Source organism: Nansenia antarctica, assembly GCF_963989245.1.
Source record: "Nansenia antarctica genome assembly, chromosome: 8".
Taxonomy (NCBI): Eukaryota; Metazoa; Chordata; class Actinopteri; order Argentiniformes; family Microstomatidae; genus Nansenia; species Nansenia antarctica.
In genome coordinates, this window is record NC_137678.1 from 10,947,544 (window position 1) to 10,962,426 (window position 14,883).

The 14,883-nt window shown below is 40.9% G+C and overlaps 1 protein-coding gene across 1 annotated transcript; it reads left to right on the top strand.

Moving 5' to 3' along the window:
• Nucleotides 1-1,131: 1,131 nt before the first annotated feature.
• LOC308163855 (nanos homolog 2-like) lies at nucleotides 1,132-1,641 on the top strand (the record flags this gene model as incomplete). Its single annotated transcript, XM_080538039.1, has 1 exon — nucleotides 1,132-1,641. The coding sequence occupies one exon, from the start codon at nucleotides 1,132-1,134 to the stop codon at nucleotides 1,639-1,641; it is 510 nt and encodes a 169-aa protein (XP_080394165.1).
• Between the last annotated feature and the right edge of the window lie 13,242 nt (nucleotides 1,642-14,883).

A 14,883-nucleotide genomic window follows, 5' to 3' on the forward strand; every position in this document is an offset into this window, starting at 1 on the left:
TTCTATTAAGTATTAGATGCAAGGTCCATCTATCATGTTGCACTTGGTGCAGTGAGGTGCGAAAGAAGACGTAAAACACACACACACACACACACACACACACACACACACACACACACACACCTTTAGCACTCTATTGAATAGGCCCATCTACTGTAGCCTATATTTATTTCTGTCTTCATATCAAATAATTGTATATAATATATATTTTATAGGACTGAGTGGAGTGGGCAATTTGGATGCAGTTATTAATTGCTACTAAACAACTAATAGTTTTACAACATTGTGTGATGCATTTGTTTGGCACATGGCCTTCACTATCAATCCACTAAAGGAAGTCAGATGGTTGAGCATGGATGTGTGAGCAGTCAGCTCAGAAGCAGGCATCCTGATGTGTGTTTCAGTCCAGATAAGACGCCTAGATGGACATCTGGAGTTCTAGGCTCCTTATGCAGTTGACAACAACAAGAAAGAAGATTTCACACACCGACTTTTAAGCCATTTCATTGAAACCCATGCATCACGCCTACTAGTTAACATGCTAAACTATAATGACTATTTCCATCTCTACACACATCAAGTGTTTGCTTAAATAATCTTTATCAATATCTGGCACATTTGTGAAAATCGTTTGATCGATGGACATTGCATCTAGTGCTTCGTGGAAAACACGTTTATTTGTCATTGCATTGCCAAGTTCAATACCAAAACACTACACAACAAAACACAACAACATGCCACTGTGCCTCATATCACAAGTGTTGCTTCAAACCAACCACTGTTACTTTGGTCATTTAAAGGTCATGAAGGTGTTTCATGTCGGAGCCATGAGATGTAAAAGAAGACAACAAGAAACGCACTAGACAATATTTACACAGGTCGACGCTTGGCCATCTCAGACAATGTTTCAGTTTCCCCAGACAGCGTGGCCATCTCAGACAATGTTTCAGTTTTCCCAGACAGCATCTCAGACAATGTTTCAGTTTTCGCAGACAGCGTGGCCATCTCAGACAATGTTTCAATTTTCCCAGACAGCATGGCCAATTATCTCAGACAATGTTTCAATTTTCCCAGACAGCCAGGTAGATATAAATACTGTCTGGGCATTTAAACCCCACAACCATCAGAACCATGTCGAAACCACGCGTCACAGAGGAGAGCAGCAGTCCTTCTCCGAACCAGCACTTCGACATGTGGCACGACTATATGAATCTGGGCGGCATGCTGCAGCAACTGTCCGGAGTGCGGGAGACACGAGAGGAGGCCACCGGTCCCCAGTGGGACCACACGCACCAGCAGGTCCCCCGCCACGACCACACAGACATGATCCAGCTGTATAAATCCAAGTCTGTCGAGACTTTAACCCTGAACCCCGGTACCGCCAGTAGTTCCTCCTCCAGTCCGGCCTCGGAGGAGTACTGTGGCTTCTGTAAGAAAAACGGGGAGACGCCGGAGATCTACCGGTCCCACGGCCTCAAGACACGGAGCGGAAAGGTCACCTGCCCCGTCCTGCGCAGCTACACCTGTCCCAGGTGCGACGCCACGGGGGACGCGGCCCACACGCTGCGCTACTGCCCGCAGCCGGGAGACGGGGGGGCGAGGAGGCCGACAGGCCGCGGGGCTGGACAGACTAGGAAATGAGAGACAGCCGCCTGAATACTTCAAAAAAGCTCATGGCGCAGTTATTGTTAATTGTTAATGGTTAATTGTTAATTTTATGTTTAATGCGCACCCCATCCAACTTTTACATCGGCCCGGGGCGCAGCAAAGTTATGGTTTACCGTTATATATTGTTTGAGACAAAGCGGCCATGGTCTGTGTTCTGTTTTACGAGGTAATAAATATTTTTGCAACAACTCATTTAACAACTTATGTCAATGATTTGATGTAGCCTATAATAACTGCATGGAATCAATAATCGGGTCAACTCTGTTCATCTATGTTTAGTAGGCTACAACAAGCCTAATATGCGAAACCGAACCTTTCAATCTGTGATTTTTTTTATTGTCAAGGCACCAAAAGACAACAATAATACTTACACACATAGCCGACTCACATCCGTATACAGTTCAGTTATTAGATGTTAATACAGAGAGAAGTCGACTGTTTTTGTGTCCGTTTTGAGTTCAGCCCGTTTTGCCTGAGTAACCTTTGGTGGCAGAGCATCCATATAACTGAGCGACACTTCAATCTTTTTTGCAGGAAAAGTGCTATATTATTATTATTATTATTATTATTATTATTATTATTATTATTATTATTCCGATTTGGTTTGGGTACCGTGAAGAAAGCAGTGACGTCAATTCGACATAGGCGATAGGCCTACAAACAACAAAGACAATAGTCTGTTTGAGGTTCTTTTGAAGGAAAAGTACAAATAAAATCGATTATCACTGGACGTGGTTCGACACGTTCGATTATTATTATTATTATTATTATTAACCTACATGTAGGAAAATGCAGGACAGCGCCCGTGGATCGAACCCGGTTAGGGGTGGAGTATCAGTTGTAACAGACATGCTTTGCCTATTATTGGTCAGTTAAATGCCCGACAGTAGGCGAAAAAAATGTCACCCACTCAATTTCTACGCAGTAGTTCCGCTTAACGAACACATAACAATATGAAACTCTCTATAATATCTATGTTCCAGACTGTATCGACAACGTGTTCACCTTATTATTTATGATAATACATTTCATAACATTCAAGTATTGTTTAATAATTACAGATTCAATTAAATATGATTCCCGATTAAACTGTACAACATATCTCCCTTTGTATTTATTATGTTAAATCATGTTTTTTTTTTTAGATTAGATTCAATCTTATTGTCATTGACAAGTACCAAGGTTGTCACAAGGAAATGCAGTTCGTCATCTAACCTGCATTGTAGAAAAGCCAAGCATGTTTCAAGTTTATTGTTACGCTACATTAAGAGAGTAAAATTCGTAGGCTTCGGTTCCTGACATGGCAGCACAAGACATAAGGCAATAGGCATAATACAAGATAAAGGTGACAATATTACAGCTAAGACAGGATACACTAGTGATGCAACTAGTAATAATGGATAGTTCAGTAATCTGTGCGCTTAAAGTTTTCGTAGTCCGTATACATAGGGATGGGGTGTAGGCCTACTTGGGGATGATAGTCAATTGTCTACAGTGGGCCTGTTCATGTTCTTCACTGTATGGATATTGCAATCATTGGACTTATCGGGAACGTTACCCTTATGAAGACGTACATTACTGTGAAGTCAATGCGGACGGTGGTCAACCTCGCCACTACGTGCAATGAATATTTATGTAAAAAGTAAATATATTTGCATGAATATCAATATGATATGTACAGTAAAGATATATGTATATAGTGTGATGCGTACAGGACAAGGACGAATAAGATATGTGCAGTGTGCACGTATCCTTTGTGTGCACTCCTTCATAATACGTGAGAGGCAATATTTCTTATGTCGGTGGAAATGGTATCCATTTCAAAGCGTTTCTCCTCTTTCATCCTTCTGCCAGCGGAGTCGCAGTTGCTCATTTCTCCAATTTCTATGCGTACGCATGGGTCCCAGTGTGCTTAGAGGTGCGCACAGTTTCACGCCAAGTTCCTTTTTTATTAATCCCAAATTTGCGGGAGGATTTACGTACGCAAGTCACAGAATCAATCAATCAGATTCTAACCTCCATCATGGGCAAGACCCAAAAGTTGTATAAGGACGTCAGGGACAAGATTGTAGACCTGCACAAGGCTGGAATGGGCTACAAGACCATCAGCAAGCAGCTTGTTGAGAAGGAGACAACTGTTGTGCGATTATTTGAAAATAACAGAAAGACAAAATAACCATCAATCGCCCTCGGTCTGGGGCGACGATCATGAAATGCATCTGCGTTTCCTTGTCTTAGTACTTCTCAATGACAATAAGGTTGAATCTAATCTAATCTAAAAGAGAAATGATTTAGTATAATAACTACAAAGCGAGGTATCTGTTTTTGCAAAACAACCTCTCAAATGGTGTAGTTTAATCGGGAATCATATTGGATCTGTAATTATTATACATATACCAATACTTGGATGTTATGACATTATCATAAATAATAAGGTAAACAGTAGGACGAATCACGTTTAAACTGATTCCGTTGTCGATGTAGTCTGGAACATGTTATATATGGTCTGGCGATAACGTTCGTTGCGCGGAAATTGACTGATTGGGTGAAAAGTATTTTTTTTCGGCGTTCTGACGGCCGTTTGACTGACCATTTATATGCAACGTTTTTAGGAAAAGTGCCATAGAAATAAAAAGTTATTATTATTATAGGCAACTATGGGCGTCAAAAGGGGTGGGACAAGACGCTCGTTCACGTGTGCAACAGAGTTGATTGGAAGCAGGCGTGGAACTTGCAAATTCCACTGGCGTGCGCACCGTTTTATAAATCCGAATGTTGGCGACGTAAATGTTCTTGCTTTGCAAAGGTGCGTAGGTACACAACGCTTTATAAATGAGGCCCCTGGACATTTGGGATTTGATTTGATTTGTATTTGTCCCAAACACAATAAACATATAAAAACATTAAAAGTTCAGAAGATTTTTTTTTTTATCCAACACAAATTCACCTCGTGCAATTTACACTAGCGCGTTATTTCTGTCTCAAAGCTATGTATCTGTGTATTTTTTCAGGTTTTTTGTGCCATCCCACCGTTTTGCTCCATGGATATGATTTTAATTTAATTAATTAATTAAATTAAATTAAATTTAATTTAGCCATTTAGCAGACGCTTTTATCCAAAGCGACTTACAATTACGAATTACAGGGACATTCCCCCTGGAGTAACTGAGGGCTAAGTGCCTTACTCAAGGGCACACTAGTAGTGGTGTGGTTTCAGGCGGGATTTGAACTCACAACCTTCCGATCACAAGTCCAACTCACTATCCACTAGACCACCACTACCCCTATTTTGTTTGTGGTTGCTCTTATCTTATTTAAGTGTTCTTTGTAGAAGAGATAGAGAATAGACACAGACCTTCTTCAGGCATAAAGCAGTGACACGTGAATGCAGGAGTATAAAAGGTTCAAACAACATCACTTTATTAGCACACAACACACGTGTCAAATATGTCACCTAATGGCTAGATATCTGGGGAATTGTAGTCCTAGATTTAGTGGACTACAAAAACACGTACACAACTGAACTGAATAGAAATACAAACATAGCACTGAGACAACAAACTATGAACATAAGTAAGTGATGTTAAAACTATTGTTTGTTACATTGAGGCTCTTCAACCTTTAACGTTTCATAACATCAAAAATAAGAAAATCCCATAAAAATAAAAAACATCATTAAACAATCTGTACACGCAGGCTAGAGGCCAATCTAACAAATGTGGGGAAGGAACAGTGTTGGAGTACGTCCAGGCGTATGTCCAGAAAATAAGCTGATCTAATAGAAAACTGAGAAGTGATAGGATGTATATCTTAATGTGATATGATGTACAACATCTCAGTCTTCCAGCTGAAACGTTAGGAGGATTTATTGCAAACATAACAACATACCAGTATTCAGTCACACTCAGCTTCTAAACACCAAGGCCACATCTGGGTGGAAGGGGCGGTGACAACATGACGCAGGAGGGGACAAGGACATCTCAACTCCTACGACCTCGATTCCTCCTTCACTCTCCAGGAGGGAGAGGAGAGGAGGAGAGGAAGGGAGGAGAGGAAGTGAAGAGAGGAAGGGAGGAGAGGAAGGAGGGAGAGGAAGGGAGGAGAGGAAGGGAAGAGAGGAGGGAGGAGAGGAGGAGAGGAAGGGAGGAGTGGAAGGGAGGAGATGAGAGGAAGTGAAGAGAAGAAGGCAGGAGAGGATGGGATGAGGAAGGGAAGAGAGGAGGGGGGGAGGAAGGAGGGAGAGGAAGGGAGGGTAGGAGGAGAGGACGGCAGAAATTGAGAGAAAAGAATCTAGAAAAGGCTTATGTCATGACACAACCTTCTCCCTGATCCGATCAACAAGTAAATATCCATACAGTATATGATGGTGCAGCCAGCAGACCCCCCTCCCTTCTTCTTTAGGGCTCCTGCCTCCTTTAAACTCCTCCCACACTGGGAGCAGTCGTGTAAACTAGTGTGTGGGTTCTCTGGTGTGTCTTTAGGGATCCTGCCACACTGAAACTCTTCCCACACTGGGAGCAGTAGAATGGCTTCTCTCCTGTGTGTGTTCTCTGGTGTTTCTTTAGGGATCCTGCCTGACTGAAACTCTGCCCACACTGGGAGCAGTAGAATGGCTTCTCTCCTGTGTGTATTCTCTGGTGACTCTTTAGGTGTCCTGCCTGACTGAAACTCTGCCCACACTGGGAGCAGCAGAATGGCTTCTCTCCTGTGTGTATTCTCTGGTGTTTCTTTAGGTCTCCTGCCTGACTGAAACTCTGCCCACACTGGGAGCAGCAGAATGGCTTCTCTCCTGTGTGTATTCTCTGGTGTTTCTTTAGGTCTCCTGCGTGACTGAAACCCTTCCCACACTGGGAGCAGCAGAATGGCTTCTCTCCTGTGTGTATTCTCTGGTGTTTCTTTAGGTCTCCTGCGTGACTGAAACCCTTCCCACACTGGGAGCAGCAGAATGGCTTCTCTCCTGTGTGTATTCTCTGGTGTTTCTTTAGGTGTCCTGCCTCACTGAAACCCTTCCCACACTGGGAGCAGCAGAATGGCTTCTCTCCTGTGTGTATTCTCTGGTGTTTCTTTAGGGATCCTGCCTGACTGAAACTCTGCCCACACTGGGAGCAGAGATATGGCTTCTCTCCTGTGTGTATTCTCTGGTGTTTCTTTAGGGATCCTGCCTGACTGAAACTCTGCCCACACTGGGAGCAGAGATATGGCTTCTCTCCTGTGTGTATTCTCTGGTGTCTCTTTAGATCGCTCATATGACCAAATCTCTTTCCACACTGAAGACAAGAGTGAGTCTTCTGTCCTCCTTGAGTCTGTGGTTGTGATTTAAGGTGAGTTGGACAAATGAAACTCTCACTGCAATCTAAACAGTGGTGATTCTTCTGTCTTGAGCTCCTCCTCCTCCGTCTGTGTTGTTTATGGCTTCCTGATGCGGTGGAGCTGGGCTCCATGTCTGAGTCTGGGTTGGAGCTCTCTCCTGTAAGAATAGGAACATATACAGGATTAGAAACAACATGAGAACAAGTGCTGCTTCCATAGACTCAGCAGTGCCAGAAGTAACACCACATCTCTGGAGTCTGCACACGCTGTGGGAACATGAAGTGTTCAGAGTGTTAGGATACCTGTAATGGAAACCTGTAATATTCCATCCTTGATACACCTGTGTCATTTAAATTAGGGATGCACACAATTGACATTTCTTGGCCGAAGCTGAATTTAAGGAAACATTTGTCCGAATACCGAATGCGTACCGGCAGTTTTTCATTTCACTATTGATCACTTTTATTGAACACTCCAGCAGACATTAGGCTATACCAACAAAGCACAATAACTGAAAATAAATAAATAAATAAGAACAGCGTTGCACTGTTTGATTGCGTCATCAAAAACGTCTACTCAGGGTTTTTCTGCCACAAAATGAGGTTATGACAGAGAAAGTTTGTTAGTCCTTGTTAATGACAGTAGTACCATGTCAGTCCAAAACCTATTGTTGACTGTTTGATTAATACAACTTTTCAGCAATTGAAACCCCTGACAGACTTCAAAACTGATCATTTTGCAAATAATACATTAAAAGGAGCACTGAATAACGCAGGTATAGACTCAACTTGTCATTCTGGATAATGAAACAGCAAGCCAACTAATGTGACTTTCAGGATTTTTGATATGAAATAACGTTTCGACCTAAAAGACTATTCTGACAGTTGACAAAGTGACGAGTGCGCAAGTCCAGGGGCCCGTTCCACTAAGCGCGATTAACTCTGATCCAGGCGATTAACTCTGATCCAGGTTTAAATAAGCTTGCGGTCGGTTCCATCAATGTGGCTCAAATAATTCGCTGCTTGGTTGCTATGCAACCATTCCTTCTGAGTAATTCTGGTCCCGAGCAGACTTACAGGCTGGTTTTGGTAATGCGTGCATCAAAAAAGGCTCACAGGCGGAAACTACATCCCGAACGACAGTTCCTTAAGTGTCTTTTAGTAAATATTAGTTCCCACTTCACACGAGATAGTTTGACTGTGTGATAGATAGATAATTTGATATTTTGAAAGTGTGATCTATCGATAGATAGATAGTTTGATTGTGTGATAGATAACTTGATATTTTGAAAGTGTGATAGATAGATAAATACATAAAAAAGTGTAAAAAATAAAATAAAATAGGTATGTCTATCAACTTGCATTGCCGTCATTACAGCAGTGTGGCTGGCTGGCGCAGGGGTTAAGGCAGCCAGCTAGAGTTCCGAAGGCTGCGTGTTCGAGACTTGATTTAACTTAAAGTTATTTTATTTATTTTTTACATTTAACCGAAGCCTTCATGCAAATCGATTTACAATATATGTGTTACGGTACATGTGGGAATACGGTACATGTGGGAAAAATAGGGTTAGGTGCTACGTTGACTTAGTACATGCTGGCATGTCTTACCCTAACCCTAACCCAACCCCTAACCCTAACCTTAACCCTAGCACCCTAGCACCTAACCCTAACCCTATTCTTCCCACATGTACCGTCTTCCCACATGTACCGTAACATATATAACAATTTTGTTATATATGTTACGGTACATGTGGGAAGACGGTACATGTGGGAAGAATAGGGTGTACTGTATATATATATATATATATACAGTATATCTCAAAAGTGAGTACACCCTTTAGATTTTTGCAAATATTCTGTCATATCCTTTCAGGGGATAACACTATCTTAATGAAACTTTGATATAACTTAAAGTAGTCAGTGTGCTGCTTGAATAACAGTATAGATTTATTGTCCATTGATAATTACTCAGTACACAGCTGTTAATGTCTAAACAGCTGGCAACAAAAGTGAGTACACCCCATAGTGAACATGTCTAAATTGTGCCCAAAGTGTCAATATTTTGTGTGACCACCATTGTTATCTAGCACTGCTTTAACCCTCCTGGGCATGGAATTCACTAGAGCTGTACAGGTTGCTTCTGGAATCTTCTTCCACTCCTCCATGACGACATCACGGAGCCCACGGATGTTGGACACCTTGCACTCCTCCACCTTCCTCTTGAGGATGCCCCACATGTGCTCAATTGGGTTTAGGTCTGGAGACATACTTGGCCAGTCCATCACCTTAACCTTCAGCTTCTTCAGCAAGGCCGTTGTCATCTTGGAGGTGTGTTTAGGGTCATTATCATGTTGGAAAACTGCCCTACGGCCCAGTTTCCGAAGAGAGGGGATCATGCTCTGCTGCAGGATGTCACAGTATATATTGGAATTCATGTGTCGCTCAATGAAATGCAGCTCCCCAGAGTGCCGGCAGCACTCATGCAGCCCCAGACCATGATGCTGCCACCACCATGCTTGACTGTAGGCAAAACACATTTGTCTTGGTACTCCTCACCAGGGTGCCGCCACACACGCCGGACACCATCTGACCCAAATAGGTTTATTTTGGTCTCATCAGACCACAGGACATGGTTCCAGTAACTCATGTTCTTGGATTCATTGTCTTCAGCAAACTGTTTGCGGGCTTTCTTATGCATCGGTTTCAGAAGAGGCTTCTGTCTGGGGCGACGGCCATACAAACCGATTTGATGCAGTGTGCGGCGTATGGTCTGGGCACTGACAGGCTGACATCCCACTTCTGCAACCTCTGCAGCAATGCTGGAAGCACTCGCACGTCTATTTTTGGAAACCAACCTCTGGATATGACGCTGAGCACGTGGACCCAACTTATTTGGTCGACCCTGGCGAGGCCTGTTCCGAGTGGAACCTGTCCTGGAAAACCCCTGTATGATCTTAGCCACTGTGCTGCAACTCATTTTCAGGGTGTTGGCAATCTTCTTATAGCCAAGGCCAACTTTGTGAAGCGCAATAATCAGAGAGAATTGTGCCCAAAACACCAAATTTAACAGCCCTGCTTATCATTTACACCTGAATCCTTGTAACACTAACGAGTCACATGACACCAGGGCGGGAAAACAACATCATTGGGCACAATTAGGACATGTTCACTATGGGGTGTACTCACTTTTGTTGCCAGCTGTTTAGACATTAACAGCTGTGTACTGAGTAATTTTCAATGGACAATAAATCTATACTGTTATTCAAGCAGCACACTGACTACTTTAAGTTATATCAAAGTTTCATTAAGATAGTGTTATCCCCTGAAAGGATATGACAGAATATTAGCAAAAATCTAAAGGGTGTACTCACTTTTGAGATATACTGTATATCTTTACTGTACATATCATATTGATAGTCATGCAAATATATTTACTTTTTACATAAATATTCATTGCACGTAGTGCGAGGTTGACCACCATCCGCATTGACTTCACAGTAATGTACGTCTTCATAAGGGTAACGTTCCCGATAAGTCCAATGATTGCAATATCCATACAGTGAAGAACATGAACAGGCCCACTGTAGACAATTGACTATCATCCCCAAGTAGGCCTACACCCCATCCCTATGTATACGGACTACGAAAACTTTAAGCTCACAGATTACTGAACTATCTATTATTAGTTGCATCACTAGTATATCCTGTCTTAGCTGTAATATTGTCACCTTTATCTTGTATTATGCCTATTGCCTTATGTCTTGTGCTGCCATGTCAGGAGCCGAAGCCTACGCATTTTACTCTCTGTACTTACTCTGTAGCGTAACAATAAACTTGAAACATGCTTGGCTTTTCTACAATGCAGGTTAGATGACGAACTGCATTTCCTTGTGACAACCTTGGTACTTGTCAATGACAATAAGATTGAATCTAATCTAAAAGAAAAAACATGATTTAACATAATAAATACAAAGGGAGATATGTTGTACAGTTTAATCGGGAATCATATTTAATTGAATCTGTAATTATTAAACAATACTTGAATGTTATGAAATGTATTATCATAAATAATAAGGTGAACACGTTGTCGATACAGTCTGGAACATAGATATTATAGAGAGTTTCATATTGTTATGTGTTCGTTAAGCGGAACTACTGCGCAGAAATTGAGTGGGTGACATTTTTTTCGCCTTCTGTCGGGCATTTAACTGACCAATAATAGGCAAAGCATGGGTGTTAAAAAGGGTGGGGCGAGACGCTCGTTCCCGTGCGCAACATTTAGGGTTGATTGGGATAAAGGGAAGCAGGTGTGGGAAGAGTGGCCCGCAAATTCCACTTGCCGCGTGCGCACCGATTTTATAAATCAGAATCCAAATGTTCTTGCTTTGCGTACGCACGAAACTCTCTTCTCTCGTCTATATAATATCTACAGTACAGGCCAAAAGTTTGGACACACCTTCTCATTCAATGCGTTTCCTTTATTTTCATGACTATTTGGTACATTGTAGATTCTCACTGAAGGCATCAAAACTATGAACGAACACATAGGAATTATGTATTTAACAATAAAGTGTGAAATAACTCTAAATATGTCTTATATTTTAGATTCCTCAAAGTAGCCACCATTTGCTTTTGTTGTTGTTAATAAAATATATAATAATAATATTAAATATAATATGTGTTAATAATAATATGTTATTATATATATAATAATAATTATAATAATATAATAATATTATATATATATAATATTATTATTATATATGTTATTAACAACAACAAATATATATTTTATTAACAACAAAAAAGCAAAGGGTGGCTACTTTGAGGAATCTAAAATATAAGACATATTTAGAGTTATTTCACACTTTTTTGTTAAGTACATCATTCCACATGTGTTCATTCATAGTTTTGATGCCTTCAGTGAGAATCTACAATGTAAATAGTCATGAAAATGAAGGAAACACATTGAATGAGAAGGTGTGTCCAAACTTTTGGCCTGTACTGTATGTTCCAGACTGCTACAACAACGGAGTCAGTTTAAACGTGATTCGTCCTACTGTTCACCTTACTATTCATGATAATACATGTCATAACATCCAAGTATTGTTTAATAATTACAGATTAAGTAAGACAAGTAAGACAAGATACACTGGTGGTGCAATTAGTAATAATAGATAGCTCAGTAATAAAGTGTCTGTGCGCTTAAAATGTTCGTAGTCCGTATAGATGGGGTGTGCTTGTGGATGATAGTCAATTGTCTAGTGGGCTTGTTCATGTTCTTCAATGTATGGATATTGCGATCATTGGACTTATCGGGACGTTACCCACTGAGCACTCGGGAACAGTGAATCAGGAACGGTGCTCAACTTGTCCAGCCTCGCGCTATGTGCAATGAATATGAATATAAAAAGTTAATATATTTGCATGAATATCTATATGATTGATACGAACAAAGATATATGTAGGCTACATTGTGATGGGTACAGGACAAGGGAGAATAAGATATGTGCAGTGTGCACGTATATTCTTTGTGTGCACTCGCATAATATGTGAGGTAATATTTCGTTTTATGTTGGTGGAAATTGTATCTATTTCAAAGCGTTTCTCCTGTTTCATCCTTCTGCCAGCGGAGTCGCAGTTGACATTTCTCCAGTTTCTATGCGTACGCATGGATCACACTGTGCGTAGCCTAGAGGTGCGCACAGTTTTTATAAATCCCAAAATTGCGGGGAAATTTGCTTACGCACCTTAGTGTTAATACGTGCGTCAAACATGTCTCACAGGCGGAAACTATATCCCGAACGACAGTTCCGTCAAGTGTCTTTTAGGAAATATTAGTTCCCACTTTTTACGAGATAGGTAGATAGATAGTTTGACTGTGTGATAGATAGATAATTTGATATTTTGAAAGTGTGATCGATCGATAGATAGTTTGATTGTGTGATAGATAACTTGATATTTTGAAAGTGTGATAGATAGATAGATAATAAAGTGTAAAAAAAAAAATAGGTATGTCTATCAACTTGCATTGCCGTTATTACAGCGGTGTGGCTGGCGCAGGGGTTAAGGCAGCCAGTTAGAGTTCCAAAGGTTGCGTGTTCGAGACTTGATTTATTTGAAAGTTTTTTGTTTTTTTTTACATTTAACCGAAGCCTTCATGCAAATCAATTTACAATATATATATATCTGTCTAAGTGAATCATCTATCCATCAGTAATGATAAGAAAAAAATAATCTATGCCAAATCCAGGGTCGAGTTAGAAGAACATAATTTACTACTCAGAAAGGCTTCAAACTAGGGATGCACGATATGCATTTTTTCCAACCGATACCGATACCGATGTTTACCCGCTTCTCGTGGCCGATAACCGATATGATAACCGATATACAGTATATATATTATTTTTTTTCTTTCCTAGCACCAGGGGAGCCCCCCCTCCCAAATTTCGTTGTTTGGTACCTGTACTATATCAATGACAATAAAGACCATTCAGATATAATTTCACAGTTGATAACCTGTACAGGGTTTCCGTTAGAAAAAATTTGTGCCGGTCATCGTGTTTGGGAAGATTTCAATTTACCGGACAAACGTGAGATATTCCGGTCATCATATTAAAATATAATATAGCTGTTTGTCGCGGTGATTACTGTTGTGTAGCCTATACAGCAGGGGTCGGCAATTAGGTTTGGCCTCGGGCCCAAAAAAATTTGAGCCACTAGATGGCGGGCCCGAACATAATCAAAGGCTAATTTAAGTAATTGATTGTTTAAAAATGTGACACGTTCTAATGCTTTGACTTTTCTTTCGACTGTACACATCGCTAGTCAACTAACACAGCTTGTTTTGTGAACCTGCTAACAATGTAAAGTAGTGTTCTAGTTAACTAGGTAGCTGTCCAATCCATTATGTTGCAGTATTTTGGCTTGACTAGCGAGTTTGTGTTGTGATTCTCAACAACGTTGAAACGTAGTTTCACACTTTTCCATATTTTTGAATAATAAATGTGTGGACTGACGATGTAGCGTAGCCTAACTTATTCTAATAATTATGTAACATAGTTTCATTCTGATAATTATTCCCCCCTCCTCCCAGACATGGTCACATTATTATTATTGGATTGGTTGTTTGCGTGCCGGGTGAAGTTAGCCAAACATTTAACCTGCTAACAAGAGAAACATAATGTCACTCTCCAAAGGTCTAAAGAGGAAAGTTGACGGTGGAAACAGGGCATTTAAAGAGGAATGGACAGCGAACTATACGTTCATCCTACCTGGTTTCATCAATGCAAAGCCGTTGTGAGAGACATCTTCCGTGCTCACAATGTTCCCTTTCATGCGAGTCGTCCTTTTCGTCAATGAATGCGATAAAGACGCACGAGAGGAATCGATGGATGCATAAAAACCTTGAGAACTGCCTGCGGATTAAAGTCACGTCAATATCACCAGATATCAAGCAAATACTGACCGATGGGAGATGCTTTTTGTTTGCGCCGATTTTGTTTTCAATGTTTTTCAGAAAATTAACCAGAATTTGCGTTGTTACTGTTCATATGTGTGTTGCAGTCACATATACGTAAACATTACGTTTGAATGGCTTACTGAGCTCGTGTTATTTTGTTCAAACCACACACGGTATGTCGGCTATTTCAGCACCGTGACGCGTTGTCCACCTGCTTATGATTCACTCTGAGGGGTTCAGCGTCTTGCTGCCTGATTGTCTGTCCCTGTCATTCACTCTCAACATGGATAAAAGTACAATAAGCATTATTCAGGTGGAGTTCGATTCTCTATTCGGACATTATAGGCGCTATATGTGGGACTGTCGGTCCGATATTATTATTTTAAAAAAAAAGGGAAAAAAAAGTGGATTCTCAAAATAATCTGCTGGGCCAAATATTATTGG